The sequence below is a fragment of the Suillus bovinus genome, assembly GCF_016758785.1.
Source record: "Suillus bovinus strain UH-Sbo-P2 chromosome Unknown EDB93scaffold_9, whole genome shotgun sequence".
NCBI classification, from domain to species: Eukaryota; Fungi; Basidiomycota; class Agaricomycetes; order Boletales; family Suillaceae; genus Suillus; species Suillus bovinus.
Genome location: NW_024542065.1, coordinates 244,777 through 269,346, shown reverse-complemented (window position 1 = coordinate 269,346; position 24,570 = coordinate 244,777). Strand labels below are relative to the sequence as shown.

General features: G+C 46.0%; 6 protein-coding genes across 6 annotated transcripts; 2 read left to right on the top strand and 4 right to left on the bottom strand.

The window, feature by feature from the left end:
• Positions 1 to 52: 52 nt before the first annotated feature.
• Positions 53 to 1,472, bottom strand: EDB93DRAFT_1247238 (TauD-domain-containing protein; the record flags this gene model as incomplete). Its single annotated transcript, XM_041452564.1, has 6 exons — positions 53 to 166; positions 217 to 329; positions 390 to 790; positions 842 to 904; positions 1,013 to 1,107; positions 1,155 to 1,472. The coding sequence occupies 6 exons, from the start codon at positions 1,470 to 1,472 to the stop codon at positions 53 to 55; spliced, it is 1,104 nt and encodes a 367-aa protein (XP_041310869.1).
• Positions 1,473 to 1,823: 351 nt separating this feature from the next.
• On the bottom strand, positions 1,824 to 2,171 carry EDB93DRAFT_1127198 (uncharacterized protein). The gene has a single exon (XM_041448778.1). It carries the CDS (start codon positions 2,099 to 2,101, stop codon positions 1,877 to 1,879), a length of 225 nt encoding a protein of 74 aa, XP_041310868.1. The 5' UTR covers positions 2,102 to 2,171; the 3' UTR covers positions 1,824 to 1,876.
• Positions 2,172 to 2,896: 725 nt separating this feature from the next.
• EDB93DRAFT_1247237 (OPT oligopeptide transporter) lies at positions 2,897 to 5,561 on the top strand (the record flags this gene model as incomplete). Its single annotated transcript, XM_041452563.1, has 5 exons — positions 2,897 to 3,210; positions 3,260 to 3,402; positions 3,459 to 4,175; positions 4,227 to 4,442; positions 4,495 to 5,561. The coding sequence occupies 5 exons, from the start codon at positions 2,897 to 2,899 to the stop codon at positions 5,559 to 5,561; spliced, it is 2,457 nt and encodes an 818-aa protein (XP_041310867.1).
• Positions 5,562 to 13,274: 7,713 nt separating this feature from the next.
• On the top strand, positions 13,275 to 18,108 carry EDB93DRAFT_1101423 (uncharacterized protein; the record flags this gene model as incomplete). Its single annotated transcript, XM_041447096.1, has 20 exons — positions 13,275 to 13,317; positions 13,502 to 13,564; positions 13,626 to 13,993; positions 14,049 to 14,267; positions 14,327 to 14,491; positions 14,565 to 14,712; positions 14,746 to 14,761; positions 14,789 to 14,859; positions 15,084 to 15,231; positions 15,287 to 15,383; positions 15,432 to 15,617; positions 15,673 to 15,864; positions 16,010 to 16,067; positions 16,364 to 16,499; positions 16,578 to 16,690; positions 16,889 to 17,085; positions 17,271 to 17,393; positions 17,443 to 17,464; positions 17,495 to 17,571; positions 17,623 to 18,108. The coding sequence occupies 20 exons, from the start codon at positions 13,275 to 13,277 to the stop codon at positions 18,106 to 18,108; spliced, it is 2,928 nt and encodes a 975-aa protein (XP_041310866.1).
• A 4,571-nt stretch (positions 18,109 to 22,679) lies between these two features.
• Positions 22,680 to 22,929, bottom strand: EDB93DRAFT_1053380 (uncharacterized protein; the record flags this gene model as incomplete). The annotated part of the gene is made up of 2 exons (XM_041444717.1): positions 22,680 to 22,783; positions 22,836 to 22,929. Coding segments are annotated over 2 exons (198 nt in total), but the record flags the coding sequence as incomplete, so codon positions are not given.
• A 268-nt stretch (positions 22,930 to 23,197) lies between these two features.
• On the bottom strand, positions 23,198 to 23,807 carry EDB93DRAFT_1079246 (uncharacterized protein; the record flags this gene model as incomplete). The annotated part of the gene is made up of 2 exons (XM_041445445.1): positions 23,198 to 23,392; positions 23,445 to 23,807. 2 exons carry the CDS (start codon positions 23,805 to 23,807, stop codon positions 23,198 to 23,200), a joined length of 558 nt encoding a protein of 185 aa, XP_041310864.1.
• Positions 23,808 to 24,570: the final 763 nt, after the last annotated feature.

Genomic DNA, 24,570 nt, shown 5'->3' with positions numbered 1-24,570 from the left:
CATAGTTGCAATCAAGACTGCCAGCTCTCATTCAATGTCATGTCACGATCCATTAAAGACTAGGCAGTTCAAGACCTTCCAGAGCAGGGATCGGTCTCTCTGCCTGCGAGGTGATACGTGCACCGTGACGGCGTTCATTTGACTTTCCATAGTCAACGATGGCAGACTAATGAATCGTGTTTAACATAAGTTTAGCAAGGCATATGTTAGACTTACGTGTGCAGTGACACGGTTGTCCCAGAGCACGACGGTGCCAGGCTGCCATTTCACTCGGGCTTGGAGGTCTGCACTCTTGTCGATATGGTCGTAAAGGAACTTCAATATAGTCTCTGATCGCAGGTATCCATCATAAGCTTCCGGTTGTCATTCCTGACTGTGATCGAACGCACCAGATTCCTCACGCTTCAGGCCAACGATACGCGTCGTGAACTGGCGGTTGACATACAAAGCTTCCTCTCCAGTAACCGGGTGACGCCGCACGACAGGGTGAACATGCTCCACTGGTTCACGTCTCACGATGCCGCCACGCTTGCCGGAGCGCGAGAACTGAGCCTGCTCGACCCCTGAGTGCACTGCACTGAGTGTGCGCAGGAAGGCGACAAACGACGGCGAGAGCTTCTTTAAAGTCGATATCTGGGACGTGAACAATGTGTCTCCACCCGTCGTCGGCTGCGAGAGGAGGAAGAACGTCGTGAGCCCGGGCGGCTGTAGCTCATACGAAACATCGGAGTGCCAGACAGTTGACGTGATGCTGTCCTCCCTTTCAAAGTTGTAGGACGACTTTGCATCCCTGAATCTCACAGTCAGTGTGCAATCCATGGGGATAATTTGCACTACTCACTTGTAGACAAGATGAATTTGCGGATAATCTTTGGGGTGTCCAGACGTGGGATGAATGTGCAGCCTGCACGACAAATTAGTCATTAATCGTTCTAACACCAATGAAAATTCGACGTGTGGTACAGCAGGAACATTTGCCCAATTGAGCGGACAAAGAAGAAGTATAACAAACCTTCCAAAGTGTCGTCCCCATTCTAGGTACGAATCAGGCCCTCTATCTATGAACTCGTGCTGGCCCCTGAAAACCATAAGTCCCCTTCTCGCAACCTTGCAGACAATGAGCCACGATAATAATTTCACGGAAATTGGCATACTTCGAGCGCAAGTTGGTCCCTCGCCTCGCCATCAAGGGTTGCAAGATTTACACCGTGGACCTCAGTTCCTAGATTGGGCGTCAATTCCACTACATTGGTAGCATTCTCAAGGAATGCACGTGGATCTGCGTGTTTGAGTGCGCGGAAACCTGGATCTTCGTGTCTGAAGGGTGTGAGCGGTGGATATTGCTCAGGTGAGAAATGGGGAAGCAAATTAGCATAGGGGTATGGATCTGTCTTCTGTTCTTGGTCCCCTCCGCGAAGGTCGAGTGTTGGCAGGGCCTGTGAGACTTTAGCAACGGTTTCGATAGCGGACATACTTGCGGCAGTGCACGCTAGGCTCAATGACAAGCGACAGTGAGGTAGGATCCACTCTCCCTATCTGATTTTGTAGCACCCATGTATTCGCAATCCTGAGCACGAAAGTCGCAATCAGCAGCGCGTGACGTCTTATATTTTTGGTGTTAGGAACTAAGGAATGCCTTTCCGTAGATACGTGTCCAGGTGACCGGGCAGGTAGTCATGCCTCATTTGACACGCGACTCACAGTCCAGATCAAATCCTAACAGGGAATGCGCTATAATATATATAAGCGCTCTGCTTGCCTGCGGACGGTCTCTCAGATCTATTCACGGCAGTGAGGAAGAATCAACTACATTTTTCATCTCTCTTTCTTCATTCGTGGGTGACCACTGACCACGACGTTCGAATATCGCGTACTCTCAACAGCGCTGTGCAAAGTTGACCATACGCAAATCCTTCTGTGCGAAGGTCCACCACGCGCGTCGGAGTGTCAGATCTTGCGGACCACTGCACGTCGTGACATATGCAGGTCGCAGTGGAAATGGTTCGCAGTTGACGGTCCCATGGAAAGAGTAGCACAACGTCATGACAATGAATTGTAATAAGAGAGACGTTACAATGCTAGTGTGACTGTGCGTCCTCATGTGGAGTCTGAAAGGGTGCACACGGAACACGTCAGCAAAGTGATCAGAAGTGGAGCACAGACTATGGAGCGCGCCCGTGGCAGTCCCACGAATTGCGAAGTAGAAAATGGAACCGCGTCTACATCACGTGACCGAAATCACAGCAAGTACTAAATTCGGAAGCTTTATTGTCAACCAAATTGATCCAATTGTTCCTTCGGTCACAACAATAACAGCTCTCACAAGACAATAAGCATTTCTTGAAACGCATTTCAAGTATGAGCTAACGTCACCCGATATCTTCCTAGCGCTGGTCGCGTGTTTCAATGCCTCATGGCTACGAATCCATCGCGAGTGCCACTTTGTCGTTTGACTCGCTTTGCATGATATCATATCAGCACAGAACGTTAGTGGCATCTTTCTCCAGATTTTTAATTCCAGTGGGTTGTCGGTTAAACGAGCCATGAACAATTGTGTTTGATTGCCGATCACTACCCGAGACTTCTCCCAGCTTTTTGTTTTGCAGTGGACCATATCAAATTAGGCTTATTGTATGTACGCTCGCTTCCAGGGCGGAACTCTTCCACAGATGACTCTACCTTCCAAAATAGATGGTGTCACCACGTCCACAGTGGTATTTCCGGCAAGTTGTGGACGTTCCGTCCGCCTTCAAAAGGCCGCTAGATCTCCTGCAATCATCAGGAATTTATTCTCCCCCCCTACTCGCACTACCTGTTTGCTGAGCCTTCTTTGTGCTCATTGCCAGTGCTTGCCTTCATCTCTCACAGCGCTAATCCCCCCCTATTCGGTCTCGACATGGAGACTAAACCTTACAACAGCGCGACGAACATTGTCGCTCTTCAGAACCTTCGTGCCAGAGCCGTGCCCGATGTCCCTGAGGATGTCGACTTTCTCTTGGAGCATCTCAATGACCCTAACTTTGACTACTACGCCTCACTTCCCTCTCCTACCTCATCCACCACCGAGGTGCATGAGCTTGAGCACAAAAAGATAGCGATGTCAGAGTACTCTGGCGGTGCCTCGGACTTCGATGTCGAGTCCCGAGTTGAGTCTAGGCGCTATTCTACAGCTTCAAGAACTACCACACCTTCGACTTTCGATTATGACGAGTGAGTTTTATGGTGTTTTCCTACCGCTCTGCTAACCGTCATATGACAGCGAGTCACCTTACCCTGAAGTTCGCGCCGCTGTGGCTAGCATTGATGACCCCACCATGCACGTCAATACATTTCGCATGTGGGTTTTGGGTATCTTCTATACCATTCTCATCTCGGCTCTTAACCAGTTTTTCTCTATGCGTTGTAAGTCGACATTTTTTTTTATCGCTCTTAGTTCCGTTTGCTCAAGTCACTGTTAGACCCTTCCATTATCATCACTGGTATTATTGCTCAGTTGACCGCCCTGCCCCTTGGCAAAGGTATGGAGCGAGTCCTCCCCACTACGCGCTTCAATACCATGGGATACACCTGGTCATTCAACCCAGGACCATTTAACGTCAAGGAACACGTACTCATCACTGTCATGGCGAATGTTGTAGTCAGCGGTGCCTATGCCACTGACATTATCGCAACCCAGAAAGTCTTCTACAATCAGACTCTCACTACCTCCTATCAACTCTGCCTTGTTCTTTCAACGCAGCTCATCGGTTTCTCTTTGGGCGGCCTTCTTCGCAAATTCCTTGTTTGGCCCAGTAGCATGATTTGGCCTGGTGCACTCGTCAGCTCCGCTTTATTCAACACTCTACACAAATCATATGGCAAACCAGAGGGTCGCCATATCTCTCGGGAGAAATTTTTCTGTATTGCATTGGGATGCAGTTTCGTATGGTACTGGGTGCCTGGATACTTGTGGACTGGACTGAGCATGTTCAACTGGATCTGCTGGATTGCACCTCAAAACGTGGCTGTGAACGCGCTATTTGGCACTTCCTCTGGTCTTGGGATGGGCATTTTTACTTTTGACTGGTCCATGATCTCCTATGTCGGAAGTCCCTTGGTGACGCCTTGGTGGTCTGAAGCTAATACGGTCGTTGCCCTTGTGATCTGCTTCTGGATCATCACGCCGATCATCTACTGTATGTTGCCTTCTCATTTCATTGTGTAATGTACTTAGGAGTGCCTCGCAGTCACCAACACTTGGTTCACCGCATACTTGCCAATCTCGGCCTACGTGACCTTCGACAATACTGGATTGCCGTATGACGCCGCTCAGGTGGTCACCAATGCCTCTTTCAACGTCGCGCAGTACGAGGCTTACTCACCCGTCTTCATGACGGCGACCATGGCTGTTGCATATGGTGTTGCATTTGCCGCTTTCTCCTCAGTGGTCGTGCACACATTCTGTGAGTTCTTTTGGTATCTGTGTGTTACCCCATTCTAACAGTCTTGTCGCAGTGTGGTACCGCCGCGACATCGTTCGCCGTTTCAAGAGCAGCCTCAGAGATGAGCGTGATGTTCACTCGCGCTTGATGCAGGCATACTCCGAAGTTCCTCAGTGGTGGTATGTTATCCTGGGCCTCGTAATGCTTCTCCTCCTCTTCATTACGGTGGAGATTTTCCCTACGGATCTCCCTGTCTGGGGTGTTTGCGTTGCTCTCGCTCTCGCTGCACTCCTCGCGATTCCGGTTGGCATGCTCCAAGCAATTACAAACCAGCAGATCGCCTTGAACGTCGTGTTCGAGATGATTGGTGCCTATTTGCTTCCTGGCAAACCCATCGCTGTCATGATCTTCAAAGCGAGCGCATACATGGGTACAAACCAGGCTGTTGGCTTTGCTGGCGACTTGAAGCTTGGTCATTATATGAAGGTGCCCCCGCGTCTCATGTTCACGGCACAGGTCCTCGCTGCCTTCCTAAGTTGCCTCGTTGTCACGTTTGTGCAGAACTGGATGTTCGCCAACATCGTGGACATCTGCACACCCACCCAGCCTCAGTTCTTCACCTGCCCGTCCACCAGCACCTTCGGAAGTGCGTCGCTCCTGTGGGGAAGCATTGGGCCCCATCGTCTCTTCAGTCCAGGTGCCATGTACAGCCCATTGCTCTGGTTCTTTGCCGCCGGTGCCCTACTCCCCATCCCCTTCTACTACCTTGCTCGCCGTTTCCCTCTCTCATACTGGAGATACATCAACATCCCGGTGTTCTTCGCAGGCATCGGCGCCATGCCTCCTGCCAATGGCATCAACTTTGCATCTTGGGCACTTGTCGGCTTCATATTCCAGTGGTTCATGCGCCGCTACCACTTCAGGTGGTGGATGCGCTACAACTACATCCTCTCCGCTGCTCTCGACGCAGGCGTCGCGTTCAGTATGGTCGTCATCTTCTTCCTTCTTCAGATGCCGAAAGGTGGAGTAACGCTCACATGGTGGGGTAACACCTTCTGGCAGCAAACTGCAGATGCAATGGGCACGCCCCTCTACGTAATGCCTCCTGGCCAGACATTCGGCCCTTCGACTTGGTCATAAAAATGTTACATCAGACGGTTGGCCTTTGTATTAATATCTGTAAAATCCCCCTTACTGCATGATTCACCACACCCACTTCTTTCACATGATTTGACCGACCCCCACACTGTCCTTCACGCATGATTACCCTTTGTTGCATCACATTCGCATTACCATTATTTGCTTCGGATTTTAGTGACTGTATAAACGCACTTGTATGTACTGATGACACAATGAATCGGACTACGTCGTGGAAGAAACCCAAGCCAGAACAAGTGGATCTAAGGACGGCACTATACGATGCTGGAACCTGGATACTGGTCGACAAACAGCACACCCATAGAGACCAGTGGGTGGGTCGATAAAGCAGTCGGTCAAAGCGGGAATGGCCAAATCAAATGAGTCCCCGAAGTTCTTGCCATTAAGGCCCAAGCTCTAGTTATCCGAGTGCGCTATGTTTCTTTCTTCACGCCTTTCCTGATCTCTTCCGCTAATGATAATTTGGAGTTTACATTTAACATGATAATAAAAAAATACAACTGAGTTTTTCGAGATACTATATGTACATCAGGCTAAATCTGCACCCTGTTATGCGTTGTTTTCTCCAGCTCACATCCTGTGGCCGAGGTTGACGTGGACAGACTTCACGGCAGTGTAGCTGATAACATATATGAGTTTGTGCTGATATATGATAGAGGCAACATTTACTTAGCGAGAGTATACTCTCCAAGCTCACAACCAATACCGCTCTGCTTGAAACCGCTGAATGGTACGTTCGAGTGCAACGTGTTAATACAGTTGATCCATGCAGTTCCAGCCTTGAGTCATGGCTACTACGGATGAACAACTTACCTGTACTCACAACATATTATGGCCTTATACGCCTGTACAAATATGGCAACATACGGGGCCTTTCCGTACCCCGTACCGTCACCTTGAGTATTGTGTAAGCAAAGCGGAGTTTTAATAAGGTATGGCGTGGTAGACCTTTACTTGATTCGTGTTGATCTTTTGAACTTTGAGTAAATCATCTGGAGTGGCTGCGGCAACCTATCTGTTAGCTATTTGTTATTTGGCAGAGATGTTCCCAGACCTTCTACACATCCCCACCTTAGCTTCTCACAGACTCCACGAAGCCAAGAACATTGGAGATCCCTATGAGTAAGGTGCCAATTCGGAGCCTGCCGGAGAGTCAGTACCATGCGTCCAACTGAGTGAAACACCTCTGGTTTTCCTTTGTTCTTTTTCAAATCTTGAATCATTCTCTAAGGACTTTTGAATGGACAGCTATCTTTGTTTCACTTATTCTAGTCGTTTAGCATAGTATATCTCTACATCTCATTCTTTATTGTTTTCTTCGCACTATAATCATTCTCACCCAATGACCCACCAGCATGTAGACTTACAACTCCCAGGTCCATCATCATCCTGAACCCAATCGCTAGCCTCACCTGACTTGACAGAACCCCAGGACCAGCTAAATTTGGCAGAGAATGCACTCGACAAAGCGCAGGTCACTGCCCGTGCCAAAGCTGCAGCAACGAGGCAGTTAGCAAGGATCGCCGGTATTGGTACCAACGAAGCACCAGACTCAATGAGAGCCAGGACCGTTAATGTCACACCCCTCCCAGGTGCTCCAGCAGCCAAGCAAGCAGCCAAACCAGCAGCCAAACCACCTGCTTTGAAGCAACACCAACCAGCTGTCGCGGGGCCAGCTACAAATCCCAACACAACTCCCACCCAACCTTCTCCCCAACAAGGTTTGGAGTTGGAGGCATTGCGTGCCCGCATCCTGCAGCTCAAACAAGAGCGCGCTGGAACGATCAGCCACCAACCAGGCCCAAACCCCACAACACCGACCCCTACACTATTTGCATCACCAGAAGAGGTAGAAAGGGCAAGGGCTGCTGTCACAGCATTTAAGAGAGATGAACCCAAGGTTTCACTCCCTGATATTGTACCAGGTTACAAAGCTAATCCCCTTAATGCTGGTGAGAAGTCCATCCACCTGTATCTACACCACAAGCCAGTAGCACCTCATCATGCGCATGCTAAGCTCCTGGGAGCGCACTTTTTTTTCTTGAAGCAAGCTTAAGGCTGCAATTTTGGTCATAGAGCAGTAGGCTCTGCTGCTAAAGGCAGCACATCTGTTCACTGGGTGATAGGCCAAGCCAGAAATGGCCCAAGCTGTATGTTGTATTGACCATGGAGTCCTCTGCTTGGGCTGTCCATCTCACTTTGTATTTGGTCACACTACAGAGGGCTAATGACTGTTCTTGCCCACAGGCATTCCGCTAAAGGTGGACGATGCCTTCAAAGCCTTCAAATATGTCCCTTACAGTGTGCTGACATTGTCAGCACACTGGCAAGCAATCCGGAGTGGCGATGAAGCCTTCACTATCACCGCATCTGGTGCCTTAGCTGCCAAAGGGCTTGATCACCGATACGAGCGAAACATCACCCTGTCAGATTGGATAGGAGCAGCGGAGGCAGCAGAGGAGCGCACAGGCTTATACCATGGCACCGCGCGAGCAGGAGCACTGAAAGCACATCACAGTGTAGTTTTAGGGCTAAGTCGCTCCCATTCATGGGAGGTAGCTGTTGAATATGATATCCAGCAACGTGAAATGGTAGCACTACATCCCCAACATGATTTGTCCCAGCTTGATGACAAAGCTTTAACGATCATCGCAACTCGTATGTTAATCAGGCAGCCAGCTACCATGGCGCAATCATCCAGTTCCTCGCTAACAAGACCAGCAATGCCATCATCCTTTCAGCAACTACCAAAGAAGAAGGTTAGACTCCAATGCTTTCGATGCGGAGGAGCAGACCATTTACCAGGTGATTGCACAGCGGAACCCACCATCACTGGCCAACCAATGGCCCAGATTGCATCCTCTGCCAAAAGTGCACATGCACTCATGGTTCCAGGGGGAAAGATCTTCTGCATCGGCTGGGCTTGTTTCTCCAGCTGCCGCTTTGCAAACTCTTGTGTCAACTACCATGGATGTAGCATCTGCGGAGACACTTCCCATGGCGCTGGATCCTGCAGATCAGCACAGTATAGATCCTAGACAAGTCATTACCCCCCTTATCGCATCAAAACTCAAGGAAACCCTCCGTAAATTTGGTATATATGAAGACTGGGCGCACATGTTATCTAATATCAGAAACGGCTTCGACGTAGGAGTCAATGGAACCCCTACAGCCACCTTAATTTTTCGAAAATCACACTTCATCTCAGATCAATACCGACTTCATAGACCAATATATAATCAGCGAACAGAACACAGGACATTACTCTCACGCTTACTCAGCTCCAGAGCTGGAATCTTTAATTGTCCCATTTTGAACATCTCCTCTCGGTCTCGTACCAAAGCCACACTCCACAAAATTCAGGCTCATACAAGACATGTCCTTCCCCCACAATGACCCAAATATCCCCTCCGTCAACACAGGAGTCGATCCAGACTGCTTTCCCACAGAATGGGGCACATTCGACAGCATGGTGGACCTAATCCTATCATTACCAGATGGCTGCATTGCAGCAACCTTCGACATTGCATCAGCTTACTGAATAGTACCCGTTCAGCCCAACCAACAATGGGCTCTATGCATATTCTGGCATGGTTGTGTCTACGTCGATCGGGCTCTCATGTTTGGACTGAGTTCCAGTGCTGGAGTCTTCAGCTCAGTAGCAGACATGTTAGTGGCAATATACGAGAAGGCTGGTGTAGAAAGCTGATCTCTGCTGGGCTCAGCAGAAATCGTACTACCTAGACAACAAATATTTAGGTAGATCTTTAGCATGGCCTAGTCTGCTATACTTGCAGAGCAAGTGCGTTCGATCCTAAAGGGATTGCTAATTGGTATTAGTAGTAAAAATGTGTCAGTAATGCAAATAACAAAATGTCCGATGGTGTGAAACGATGTCCGAAGGTACTTATCCAATGTCCGAAGCCAAAGTGCGATGTCCGAGATTTCGGACTTTCGGATTTCACAATAATAGGTCAGAAACTTTATAACGAGTGTCAGGTTGCGAGTGGTATGCACGAGTATAACGAGTGACAGAGTATGACGGTGAACAAATGGTAATATTTCACAATGCAACTAAGAACTACGAGAATATTCTGGGTGATCCGCAGAGTCGGGAAACGGCTCCTAACTACTGGATGATGATTGCTACGGGTCACTACAGAGTATTTAAGTAAGTACATAGAAATTCGGAAAACTACAGGCAAAGATAGTAGTGATATATTTTGGGTCCGATGTCCTATGTAATAAGACACGAGGTGCTGCGGACATGTAATAATGCGGTACAAATGTCAGAAAACGTGCATGGAAATAACTACACACCTAGTGAGGCCAGTTTGGATGGACAGGACATGGGATGGACAAGTGTGCGCGAAGTGTGATCAGCCGATGCGATGTCCGAAGGTCCGATGTGCCGGATCCGATACGGAGTGGCTCGGACATGTGCGCATATGTTTCGGGTGTTGATGTGAGTATGGAAACACATGGTTTTGAGCCCAATGCAGCGACCATCGCTACACCGGCTTTGGTCCAATTCGAAAATGGGTGGACGATTTCTTCATCATCTGCCTGCCTCACCAAAACTGGACAGAAGAAGAATTCATCTAGCTATCTGCCTTTTTCGGAGTACCATGGAGCCTAGAGAAGCTATGAGCCTTCGCCACACTCCAGCAATATATTGGATTTGACTGGAACTTGTTTTGAAGAAGCGTCTCATTGCCACAGGAGAAAATGGAGAAAATTCTGACATTGCTACAGGATTGGCTAAAGAATGGTGCACATTTCACAGCAAACAAAGCCGCAAGTTTGCATGCAAGCTAGTCCATGTGTCATCAATCTTCCCCCTCATCTGCCCTTTCCTTCATTCCACAGCAATTTTTGCCAATGGTTTCAAGTCCTTTTGAGCTTGGCTCCATGTTCCGAGTACTCTAGCGGCCGATCTTCAGTGGGTAGCACAGATTTTAGCTATTTCACCATGCGAGAAACCCCTGCGGGAACGATGACCATTCGACTTGCAGTGGTGGGGAGATGCGAGTTCTTTGTTTGGAATAGGTGTAGTCGTCAGCCAACACTGGGCAGCCTGGAAGTGGAAGGAGGGCTTCAAAGTAGGTCCTGGCCTCAAGAATGATATTGGCTGGGCCGAAGCTACCGCCGTAGAATTGGGTTTAAGATTGGTCCTTCACATTGGGCTAGTCGAGCAACAGGAACTGAAGGGTGGCATGGTTTTAGTCTGTTCTGACAATGCTGGAGTCGTAACAGCCATAAACAAGGGCCGTTCACGCAACCATGCCACAAACATGGTACTGAAAGAGATATACTTACTACGGGTAAGTTCTACTCTACACATGGCATCCTCCCCTAAAATTCTCGATCACACCACAACACACAGGCTTACCACAGCTTCCAACTCAAAGTCGAACATGTCCCTGGGGTGATCAACATATCAGACCCACTATCACGCGGCGAAATACACACATTCCTAAGCAGTCTGTCTGGCCCATCACACAACACACCTTTCCCACTTCCTTCGCATCTTATCAACAAGTTGTCATTTGTTACAACTTAACATCGATTGAAACTAGCACCACTCCCAAAGAACCTCTGGTTCTTCGCCCATCATCGCTCCGTCCAACTTGCCCAGCTGAAAGTTGCATTTTCCTCTGGTGTGGGGTTAACACACCACCACCTTCTACTATTGACCATCCGATAATTAATTTCCTGGCTGACATTTCAAGTCACGCATCACTACGAGAATCAGCAAGCTACGGCTCTGGTCTTCACAAGTTTCACTTATTTTGTGATATATTTTCGGTTCCTGAATCAAACTGCCTGCCAGCCTCATTCGAAATCCTCCACTCATTTGCTCTCTGGGCTGCGTCAGACCTATCCTTAGCTGAGCCGATTCTCAAATCACCAGCAACAGAAACAGTTCCCTTCAAGCCAGTATCAGTAACAGTCGTCAGGAAGTACCTCTCAGCAGTGCGGGCTTGGCACCTAGCCCAAGGTTGGCCACCACCATTATCATCCAAGCACCTAACACATATAAACTGGTCACTCCGGGGATTGGAAAATTTGCAAGGATCACGCTGCAAGCCACTTAGACCTCCAATAACCCTGCGCATGCTTTCAGCCAACCCTCCAGCTCAATCAACCATTCGACACATGCATATGGGCAATATTGAGCTGCACCTTTTTTGGCATGATGCGTTTTGGTGAAGTCACCGTCAACTCCCATGCAGATTTCGATGCATCAAAACACATCACTTGGAAAGACATATTTTTTGGTGTTGATCTTGTTGGAAAACTGTACACTAGACTCGACCTCCCAAGTGCCAAAACAGCCAAGCCAGGAGAATCTCAATCAGTTTTTATAGTAGAACAAGGGGAACTCTGCCCACTGGAGGCGCTATGGAACTTGGCCAGGGTAGTTCCAGCACTGCCTAATGACCCTTTGTTCTCATGGAGAGACAACAAAGGTTTGATCCACCCAATGGTCAAAATCTGGGCCATCAAAAACATAAACACAATCTTGTCTGCATGGGACTGGGGCACGACATTCGGACATTCATTTCGCATAGGCGGGGCATCTTTCTACTTAGCCAAGAAGGTAGACTCAGAAGTGGTGCAGATAGCTGGTTGGTGGAAATCCTTAGCTTATGAAACATACATCTGAGCTTTCAAGCAGATCATGACGCAGCACCTCGGTGGTCTCACTAGCGACTCCCAAAACCACTCCTAAGCCAGCTCGCTCTGTTGGGTTTGGCCACTGATATCAGCCGTGGAGAGCTCATCAGCCTTTGGGTAAGCGGCTCATTCCCTCAGCGTCCAGCCCGAGCTAATGCTCAGACCCAGCCCAACCTGACGACACCTTCATACTTGATCCATCTTCACCTCGCAACAGTCGAAGTTGGAATGAGTAAGGTGCTGATTTGGAGCCCGCCGGAGAGTCAGTACCATGCGTCCAACTGAGCGAAATACCTCTGGTTTTCCTTTGTTCTTTTTCAAATCTTGAATCATTCTCTAAGGACTTTTGAACGGACAGCTATCTTTGTTTCACTTATTCTAGTCGTTTAGCATAGTATATCTCTACATCTTATTCTTTATGCCCTCCCGCCCACTGCTTACTTGCAGTATTTACATTAAAACACTCTAATCGATTTGCCTCACACTGGCATCACCAAAAATTGCTGTTCGTTTGTTCCTGCCCACCCAGCGGCTCATTCCCTCAGCGTCCAGCCCGAGCTAACACTCGGACCCAGCCCAACCTGACAACGCCTTTGTACTCAATCCATCTTCACCTCACAACAGTCGAAGTTGGATTGATATAAATGCAGCCCATGATGCGGAGAAGACTGTCGCAAATTTCCTAGAGCCATTGCAATGGTCATGGGGATATCATTCTCACAGTATCACATGCTGTGACAATCTGTTACAATGCTCAATAATTGTTGTCATGTCTGATTTCATATTGAAATAACATTCCCATACATCATGTGCCGTTTCAACTGATTGGAACATTGTGCTGAATTGATAATGCTTACACTGTTCATACTGTTTATATCGACATCAAATTGCTGTATTCTTATTATATGAAGACTTCGAATGCCACCTGAGTGGACCTCAACCTGCAACATATGTGGTCAGACATTCAAGAGCTGAGGGCTTGCTGCCCACCAGAAGGCCTGCAGGAGGGATGCTATGCGGCTGCAGGAAGACCGGGAGAGGCAAAAAGCTCGAGCAGGTGAGTCAATTCTTTGTTTATATGGTGTACACTGAGTATATCAAGTCCTCTTGACAGCTCAAGCCCAGCCTGAATGGCTAGATACTCAACATTGGCCAGCTTCTGTACTATCTCAATGACCAGGCACATCCCTTGCCCCAGGTTTGATTCTGCTTAATGTCTGTCTGTTTTATCAAATTAATAGGCTCACATACAGCTCCTATCACTCATGAACCTGCATACAATGAGTATGTAAGGCCCGACGAAGGTGTGTTATCATTTCTTTTTATCAATACATTTAGATTTCTGAATTGGATCACATCATTTAGGTTCATTCATGCTACACAAAGAGACTCCTGAAAATGAGCGTGTCCTGCCACCTACATTTCAGCCAAACGATATCAAGACCAAATATCATCCGCGCAGTGGCATTGCCATGAAAATTGATCACATTGCTGATTTCCACCACCACGCTGCCACTTGCTCACAAGTACCTGAAAATCTCATACCTTGGGAACCCTTTTCATCACGCATCGACTTCAACTTTGTGGAACTGGTCCTGAAAACAAACCTTACTAAAGTACAGACCAATGAGCTTATTAGTCTCATCTGTCACACTGCATTTGAACAATTCTCAGTCACTGACTACAACAGCATTTGTAAGATGTGGGATGCAGCATCCCCTCGCCATGCAAAAGTAAGTCTGAAACCAATGATGCTATACCTCACTTACAATCGATTTTTAAGTACAGTTCAAAAAGGAGGTAATTTTGGTCTCGCATAGGGACCAGGAGTATACATTTGATGTTTGGCATAGGCCGCTCTGGGACTGGGCTTGTGATTTGTTGAAAGACCATCGCCTTGGTCCACATTTTGTATTTGATGCCCAACGCCTGTACAAATATGATGGACAAGACTTTGTGCATTTTTTTGATGAGCCATGGACCACTAATGCTTTTTGGGATAGTCAAGTATGTATCTGTTACTGTTTTTACTGTTCTGGTAATGTAATAAATGGTGCGCTTTATAGTCATCTTTGCTGAAGGATGAAGGAAAACCCTTCACATTTATCATATATGCTGACAAGGCGAAACTCTCATCATTTGGTTGTCAAAAGGCATATCCTGTCATTGTGCGATGTGCAAACCTACCTGTTGGGATACGCAATGGTGAAGGGTTTGGTGGTGGTCGACTCGTTGGTTGGCTTCCAATCATATGTCACTATTCAATTCAGAATGAACTTTGATGCTACAAGCTAACTCTTGCAGGTCGAAGAAGATAGGCAATATTCTGGAACGCAGTCCTGGGTCAATTTCAAAAATGTTGTCTGGCATGAATCATTTAAGTGTCTTCTCAAATCACTTGCACCACTTTCAAAAACAGGCTTTTGGGTTAAGTGTTGGGATGGTGTTGAATGTCTGTTTTACCCACTTATTCTCATCCTATCAGCTGACTATGAGGAACAGTATGTATATCACTTTTACCATTGTAGGTTTCTAACAGCTGTTCTACAGATGTGTCATGACCTTGATACGCAGAACAAATTGCAAGTTCCCTTGTCCTGTCTGTCTCGTTCCTAAAGATGAACTTGGCAATGTCCTCATGCCATATCCATTTCAAACGAGTGCAGCAGTGCAAGCCACACTTCTGGAGGCATAAAGTCAGGCTTGAAAAGAAGATAAGGAGAAAATCTTGATGTCTCAAGGCCTCTGGGATGTCGACATAAGTTCCCTATTACTGCGTCTTTGCTCCCATCTCTAATTATTCATTTAAGAACTCATTTTCAGATATTGCTCACACGGATGTCTATTCTGCGGTCTCATTTGACCGCTTGCACGTAAATAATGAAGGCAATTTCTCTGATCATCTTTGGACCCAGTTTCAAGAACACATCAAATTAGTCGGCCAGCAGGCACAGGCCAAAATTGATGAACAGTACATTTTTTTATCTTTGGGTATAGCAGATACAGTAACTTTACCATTTGAATAGCTTTGACTTGATGCCACATTGGCAAAACCTCAACCACTTCAACCACATCATGGATATATCTTTTTCTGACGGCTCAAAGTATGAAGATATTTCAAAGGTAAGCCAGTTTCATTGATTCTGAATTGTACTACTGATATTTCTGTAGATCATTGTATTTGCAGCCCATGATGTCATCAACCGAGCCTCCGAATCTCATGAGCTCCCTTATCTGCTTCTTTGTTGCATGCGTGAATATGTTTATGTTGACATGTATGCAGCTCTCGAAGTACATACATCCAAAACCATTGTTGCAGGCCATCAAGCTGTGAAAGAGTTTACACAACTGTTGGATGTAAGTTGCTTGTTGTGCCACCGTTCAAGTGTCACTTATGGTCTGGATTGTATAGCAATATAGTGAGAAGGACGACTCAGGGAAGAACTGGGCTCACCCAAAACGACATGCGCACACTCATTTGTTTGATGATATCGAGGCAAAAGGTGCTACGCACAACACAAACACCAAACCAAATGAGAAGTGTCATGGCCCGATCCGACAAACTTATCTTTGGTGCACAAATTTCAAAAACATTGCTGAACAGGTGTGTGCTCTCATTTCTTTGCAAAGTCTGACAGTTTTTCATTTGATCCTATACAGGTACTTCACCTCGACCACTGATTCCTCATCGCACATTCAATCCATTTAGATATTGAAGATAACGATGAAATTGTTGCATCTCGGTGTAGAAAGCTGATTCCCGCTGGGCTCAGCAGAAATTGTACTACCTAGACAACAAATATTTAGGTAGATCTTAGCACGACCTATGCTGCTATACTTGCAGAGCAAGTGCATTCGATCCTAAAGGGATTGCTAATTGGTATTAGTAGTAAAAATGTGTCAGTAATGCAAATAACAAAATGTCCGATGGTGCGAAACGATGTCCGAAGGTAATCCGATGATGTCCGAAGGTACTTATCCAATGTCCGAAGCCAAAGTGCGATGTCCGAGATTTCGGACTTTCGGACTTCACAATAATGAGTCGGAAACTTTATAACGAGTGTCGGGTTGCGAGCGGTATGCGCAAGTATAACGAGTGACAGAGTATGACGGTGAACAAATGGTAATATTTCACAATGCAACTAAGAACTACGAGAATATTCTGGGTGATCCGCAGAGTCGGGAAATGGCTCCTAACTACTGGATGATGATTGCTACGGGTCACTACAGAGTATTTAAGTAAGTACATAGAAATTCGGAAAACTACAGGCAAAGATAGTAGTGATATATTTTGGGTCCAATGTCCTATGTAATAAGACACAAGGTGCTGTGGACATGTAATAATGCGGTACAAATGTCAGAAAACATGCACGGGAATAACTACGCACCTAGTGAGGCCAGTTTGGATGGACAGGACACGGGATGGACAAGTGCACGCAAAGTGTGATCAGCCGATGCGATGTCCGAAGGTCCGATGTGCCGGATCCAATACGGAGTGGCTCGGACATGTGCAAAAGTGCATCGGACATGTGCGCATATGTTTTGGGTGTTGACGTGAGTATGGAAATACGTGGTTTTGAGCCCAACACCGCGACCATCGCTACATCAGAACAACCATTTAATTTCAGGCAGTGAGGACAATGAAGACGACCTCAACAGTGATCCTGACAATACTGTCCACATTAAGTTAGGTGCAGCGCAAAATGAGCAGACATTTGAAGACTTGGAGCGACTGCATGCAAATGACAATGTACTTTCTGAGCTATACAGTCTACTTCCATCGCATATCCACCCTCTTGTGGTAGATCACCACTTCACTGATGGTGTGAGTGACATTTTTTGTTTTAGTAAGTCTCCGAGCTGATAGTACTCAAGTTTGAGGATGCAATGAACAGTAGCCATGCATCTGAAATCAAGAAACTGCGCTCCAAAGCTGGGGTTATCTTCAGTCTCCCTGAACAATATTTTACTGATATCACATATGATTGAGCAAGTGTTCCTGAGATCCAGAAACTTCTTGGTATCTCAGTATCACAGCGAACTCTGAAGCCCTTCCCACCTGTCCTTTTTCCCAACCTGGTTGAAGATGCATCACTCAAAACGATCTTTGGAAACTGGCAAGTCTTCGGAAAGGTGCATCGAGTCTTGATATAAAACTTTATCTTATTTAATGTGCTTTCAGATCATCCATATAGTACCATGGGGTGAAAACGGCTTGACTGCGCTATGAGCAGGAGGACCTCCATGTAATGGTAATAAGTGGGAGATAACTTCCTTGACACCTGGTTTATTGGCATGGGCAGCAGTTGTTGTAAGTTTTGCACATATCGAAAGAGTCCATCCATTGATGCAATTTTGTCAGGTTATATTTCTGCTTAGTGCTGACAAAGAGTTTCACTATTCTGGCAAGGGTGAGACCACAAGGATCCAATATAGCTACATGTTCTCGTTGTACAAGAAGATTATCATCAAGAACTGGAATACAGAATACACGCGTGACATCATGAAGGAACTCAATAGTTTTATTTTCACCAAGGGTTCGAGAATGGTTGATTCAATGTCAGATGAAGAGGACTTCACAGCAGTAATGGATCATGCCTTGGCAGGCATAACTGAAGGTGAGGAGAACGCCGTGATACACGAACTGATACAGGATATGATGGATGAAACAGTTGCTGATGATGAGCATAGCGGAGGCAGATCTAGAGCTAATAGTGCTCTTACAGAACCTGAGGACAAAGTTATTACAAATGTTGCACCTAGACATGTCAGGGGTCACCAAAGGGGCAGGGGAAACCAGTGTTCTGTATCCAGTACCACTCGCACCACCTGCAACACTGGTACTTAGTGCTTACCTACATGTACTATATCTTTACGAGCTTTGCGAGACTTTAATTCAATGCATTGATATTATCATCCCTAATAAGGCTATAGAGTGGTCCTTCAATAGAGTTTCAGTTTCCTCATAAGAAAAGCCTTGTAGTCTAGTGGTTTTGCTTCCTGATTGTATATAATAATAGTTGTACAATAGTCTAGGTAGTCACCAGTTCGAATCAACCTAAGTGCAAGTAAAATAGTGTAATAATGTAATAGATAGATAATGTAATATGATATGATTAGATAGTAATAAATATGAAAACATTGTAGACAGTCGATAATAATAAATAGCAGATTCTCATAGTCACAATATCATTCCCACGGACTGTAGCCTCATTTTAATGCAATTGCAATAACATAAAATTCAACATTACAATGGAAATTACAATAGGCATTGGCAGCAATTGGCGCCACATTGCCACCGGCATTACCATCAGCACCTGTCAGCATTTCAAAATGGGGCTTACATTGCATTCCCATTGCCATGGCCGTGTTGTCATTGTGGCATTACAAAGTATTACAAAGCATTAAAATGAGACTCAGAAATTTCTGACAACTGTACAGGAACTGGAGCCTCTGAGCTGTAAGTCAATGTAGTTTCAGTTCACATTGTTTCAGTTTGCAATCAATTCAATTCAGGTATAATTCTAGCAGTGTCTCACATGCATATCAAAGCTGCGAAAAACAGAGCTCATGGACTGCGCACCATTCATAAGTCCTCGTTTTGGCACTGCTGTCTAGAGACTAGAGGTAGAGCGGACAAGATCTAACAGGTAAGAAAATGATCTCAGTCTCTGAAAAGAACTGAGACACTCGTGTTTTTGGGCGCTACTATTTATACGGTAAGTGTTTTCAATAATTAGGCAGGTGAAATTTTAACTTGGACCTATTGGTCCTGATGTCAACAGCTCCTTCTCTGTTCCTCCTGCCCCTGACATATCCCTTGCACTTGTACCTCCTATTTGGCATCCCAAGTCTCTCCATGCTCAGTATCATCAGTCAACATCAATATGCTGGACCCAAGGTTTACTAATCACAATGTAGATGTGATGGAAACAGTGAGACCTATTAATGTCATGACAAGATTGAATGAAATACAAGCAATGATAAATGAAAACCACATGATGTTACAAGAGACCCAAACTATGTTACAAGAGACCTGAGCTATGGTCATGAACGTCAAACTTGCAAGCCAAAATGCTAAGGTGCCACAGGAACAAGATCATTACAAACCTCTTTAAAAAACTGTGAGTCGGGTCCGTTGTTATATCTGTCCTCACATGCTAAAGTGTCCCTTCGTTATTGTCATAGAGGAGTGGTCATGGTCATGAACTAGCATTGCAAGTAGCAAGGCCAGAAAGCATCATTCACCTTCCCCTGATAATCATTATCCAGACCTCTGCATTAGGGACTGTCCCTCCCTTTTTTGACCACAATACAGATGCATGTTACAAGAACATCTAAATGCTTGGGCCCCTACCATTTTTCTCCTTATCTTCCTCGTCTCCGCCCTTGCATCACACCCTTACCCTGACCTTGCTCTTGTTATCCTCGTCATCCTCACATTCCCCTTCGCCCTCTACCTGTCGCTCCAGCAGAGCCAGTACATTTGGCCAGACCCTTTCTCTGATGAAGCATACCCATGCTCCATTCCACCCATTGACTGATCCTGTGGACAGTCCCCTTTACCCTTACCATCCAGACGGTAACCTATGATATGATGCACGCTGCATCCCCTTTGCCCTGTTTCCTTTCTTGATCTATGACTTGGTGCGCAGTCGCACAATTGTGCCCTGCTTGTTTCACTTCCTGTTTCTGTTCTTTGACTCATTTCTTATCTGCACATTCCAGTTCACCTATGACTCACCTTGAACATGCCTTCCTTTTCTAGTATCACCCTTTGACCAGTTCCCCTTCCGGTAGTACGAGTTATCATCCACTAATATGCTTCCTCTTCTCTATATAAACTCACTACCATGTATCTAGTTCCTTAACTTGAATCTACTTGGTTCTTGACCTCCTACTCCTAACAAGAGTGATTCTTTCTGCTTAGCCAGCAGCCTATATTCTACTTTCTTATCTGCTCATCACGGATAAGTCTTTAGTCTCGATCTTTACTCATCAACTTCATCAACGAGCAAAGCCCCTGTTAACTAGTTGGACTTCTGTCCTTCTATTAACACAGGCTCTTACGATTAACCTTCGGGTGTCATAAGCCTTGGCAGATACACTTATCGTTGAGCCCCACTTGACATAAGCTACCCGATTTGGACATAGGCATTAAATCTTACTTGCCGAAGCTTCACCAAGTAAGACCCCTAACCTTGGGCTAGTTCAGGGACATCCTCAACCATTGACGACACACGCTCTGTTTGAGCATTGTCAACAGATACTATCCAAGTCCATAACAATGCATATACATTAGGAACAATCAATTCTCTCATTATCTTCTACAATGATGATTTCGACATAGAGAGGGAGGATAGCTTGGAGATTAGGAAGATAAAGTTTTGTTGCTGGCTGTGTATTTGATTATCGCTGCAGTCACTCAGTTTCTGATTCATTGGTGTCTTCTAAGCCTTGTTCCTTTTATTGTTAGAAAATAAAAACTTGCCTAGGATCTGTTACAAACTTGAATAGTGTCTGTTGGCGATGCTCAAACAGAGTGTGTGTCATCAATGGTCGAGGATGTCCCTGGGCTGGCCCAAGGTTAGGAGTCTTGCTTAGTGAGGCTTCGGCAAGCAAGGTTTAACGCCTATGTCCAAATTAGGTGGCTTATGTCAAGTGGGAACTTGACAATAAGCATATCTGCCGAGGCTTACGACACCTGAAGGTTAATCGTAAGATCTGCATTAATAGAAGGACAGAAGTCTGACTAGTTAACAGGGGTTCTGCTCAACAACGAAGTTGATGAGTAGAAATCGAGACTAAAGACTTATCTGCAATGAGCAGATAAGAAGATAGAAGATAGACAGCTGGCTAGGCTGAAGGAATCACTCTGATGAGAGTAGGAGGTCAAGAACCAAGTAGATTCAAATTAGAGAACTAGTTACATGACAGCGAGTTTATATAGAGGGGAACGATGCGTATTAGTGAATGGTAACTCGTACTGCCAGAAGAAGGAGTGGTCAAAGGGTAATACTAAAAGAGGAAGCACATTCGAGGTGAGTCATTGGCGAACCGGAACATACAACTGCAGAATGAGTCAAAGAACAGAAATAGGAAGTGAAACAAGCAGGGGCACAATCTGGAGGATTAATACAATCACACGGGTCTGAAACAAGCAGACACTCTGCTTTAGATAAGTGAAAGTAAGTAAATGGAAATATAGGTATCTTACCTCAGTCGTTGCGCGCGAAGGAAAACATCTGAGGTGTTGGGATGAATCTGTAGCTAACTAAATACCTTACACGCTCTTGTGCAAGTGAGTAGGTAGTTGAGACAAATACAATGGCACTGGCCATAGCAAACAATAGTATCAGTAAGTATAATGACGAGTCAGTGTAACAAGAGCGGAATATACAGGCCACTGGGTATAACAAACAAAGGTAATAGCACATGACATTGCACCTTGGCTGTGGGCGCACTTGTTCTGTTTCCAATACAATTGTGCAACTGCACACTGAGTCATAGAACAAGAAAAGGAAACAGGGCAAAGGGATGCAGTATGCATCATGTCATAGGTTACCGTCCAGATAGTAAGGGTTAAGGGGACTGTCCACAGGATCAGTCATCGGGTGAAATGGAGCATGGATATGCTTTAGGGATCTGCATGGGTGAACCCGCGGGTGTCAGCAGGTCAACCCCCACCCGCACCCTGAGAAAAACCCACACCTGCAGCAAGGGTACGGGTTGCACAGTGGGTAGTGAAAGAAGGACCCGGGGTACAACCCATCAAGGGTGTACCCGCGGGTAACAAATACTATGGGGAAAAACTACGACATGGTGTAGTAAACTACTCAACAATAATTTGATCCCACCCGTCATTGAGCTCCTGTTCATCACCTTTGACATCAGGCAAAGAACTGATGCTGACAACGTCATCAGTCTTGACCAGGTTGAGTTTGCTCCAAAAACTGAGGCACAGCAGTGCGCACATCGATTGTGCAGATAAGCGTGAGCACACATGTGAGAGTAAGAGCCGTCCTCAGCTGAATAGTCGTTCAACGTCAACTGATGTGGCTGTTGATATTATTAGCTGTAGTATATGCAAGTTCAATCAAAAAAAACTCACCAGGAATAGTAAGGTAGTCCAGCGCCATCCGCGATAGACGAGGGTAGGTGGTACGACGTTCATGCCACCATGCGAGTGCATCAGGCACATTTTCGATGTTGGAGGTGAGATAGTGCTCGAGCTCATCACGGAGATCAGTTGATTTTGGCAGAGCGAGGGCAGGCATGTCATCAAACATGTTATTCATCTAGAATAGAATCAGTAGTCAGTAGTTACAGTTAGAAAAAAAGATGTACCTTATGCAACGTCTCTGTAGGTAAAGTCTCCATGTCCAAGTCATTGTCTTGAAGGTCGGCATCCAAGGCTGAATAAAGAGTAAATTGGTCATGGACAAGCTTTTCAGCTGTCGTGATCCAATCGTCCTCCCATAGAGCGTTCCTGAAATATACGAGCTTGTGACGCGGGTGTAGTACTATAATATGTGTGAATGTGAGCCATCAGAACAGAGACAAAAAAGAACGAACCCATGGCAATGCGATAGACTTCAGATTGATCTGTAAGTTGATAGTACCGGTTAAGTGTTACCTTTGCCAGCTGAACAGCTGAGCGGATTGAAGGATTGAAGGATGATACTGTCTGTTGCAAGAGTATGTAGTGAGCTTTTCATCAATGAGATCCATGGCTGGAATCATGGTGGCTAGATTAGGTGTCGAGCGGGAGAAAAATAGTGTTGCGTCCTTTAGAATCTACATAGACACATAGACCAAACAATTGTTAGTCCATGTGTTGTGCGGATCTTCCCGGTGCTTACCTTGAGAACACTCCTCAGTTGTTCAGCAATTGCCCACTCCTCATCATTCAGCTCAAACTTCCGCAGACCGAGATCTCAACATTGAGTCACGGTATCAACGGCCTCCCGATGCTCAATCGCATATTCCAACATATCGAATGTGGAGTTCCAGCAGGTCGAAACATCACGTGGCATGAGAGTAACAGGTGCCTGCAAGTCTTCAAGAATCTTACGCCATGCTGGGAGGACTATAGTCGTCGAATGTATAACTTTGTAGGCCAGTTTACGGAGCTAGAAGAGAGATTAGATTTGAAGGTGCGTGTTGGTGTCTTTTTGTTCTTACCTTCACAAGGGCTAACTTCACAGGAAGAATACTCTTTTCCAGCGCGAGTCGTTCATCAGGATCGAGCTCTCCGACTTCGTCAACCCAACCGTCATCATTATCCCTACCATTGTTATCCCCAACACCATATTCAGCTATCATCACTGCTTCCTCTGCATCAATCCCCTTGCTCAATACCTCCAGCTGCTCTGCTCTATCACCACTATTCTCAGGCTCATCCAAGGCTTTGTCAGCCTCTTTCTTCGTTACATCAAACTCGCGAATGAGCGATTTCACTACGAGGTTTACTGTATGGAGAAAACACCGTGTATGGCTTGTGGCCCCCCCAAACGCTGGTACCTCAGCTGCAAGGTTCTCAACCATGACATTATTATTGGAAGTGTTATTGCATGTTACACTCAAAATCTGGGCCGCACAATATCAATTTGTAAGTTGTCTCGTCTCTTTTAAAATTTACCTTGTCTGAAATGCCAAATTCCTCAAGCATCTTTGCAAACACACTCGCCAGCTCTTCACCTGTGTGGGACTAACATAGCATTAGCTGCTGCGGCTCTAACAAGGTAAGTTTCTCACCTTAGCTACTTCAATTATATCTAATGTTAGGCTTAGTGGTATGCCCTTGTGCTCGAGGTGCACCGAGAACGCCACGAATGCTCGATGGTTTGGTGAACTCCAAGCATCCGTTGTAAAATTTATCTTGCTGTCATATTCCTGGTGAGGTTTTTCATTTGAATATTTCAAAGTGCGTGATCTGAACTAACTTGTAACATTTTAGCAACTCATTGACGAGTCTGAGCGAACACAAGTCGAACATCACGCAAAATTGTGGATGGCGAAGGTATGTAATACTCTGGCCTTCCAGTCTTCATCAATGATTGAAATCCCCGATCCTTGACTATCTCGAACGGATGCAGGCTCTCCGAAACCCAACGCACCATCTCTGCCCTGGAAGAAGACAATTTAGGCTTAGGTGCCATCAGCAACAACATCAAGACCTCACCTTGTTTCTCCACATGTGTGCTGACAGTGCGAGTAAGTCAATTTCCCCTTTCCTTTCCGTTCGAAAGATGCCACGATTGACCCGTTTTTTAGGATACTTCCGACAATTTTTGCTCGCACTTCATCT

Excerpts from the sequence above, each read along its gene's own strand:
- EDB93DRAFT_1127198 (XM_041448778.1), bottom strand. The coding sequence starts at position 2,101 with ATGAGGACGCACAGTCACACTAGCATTGTAACGTCTCTCTTATTACAA.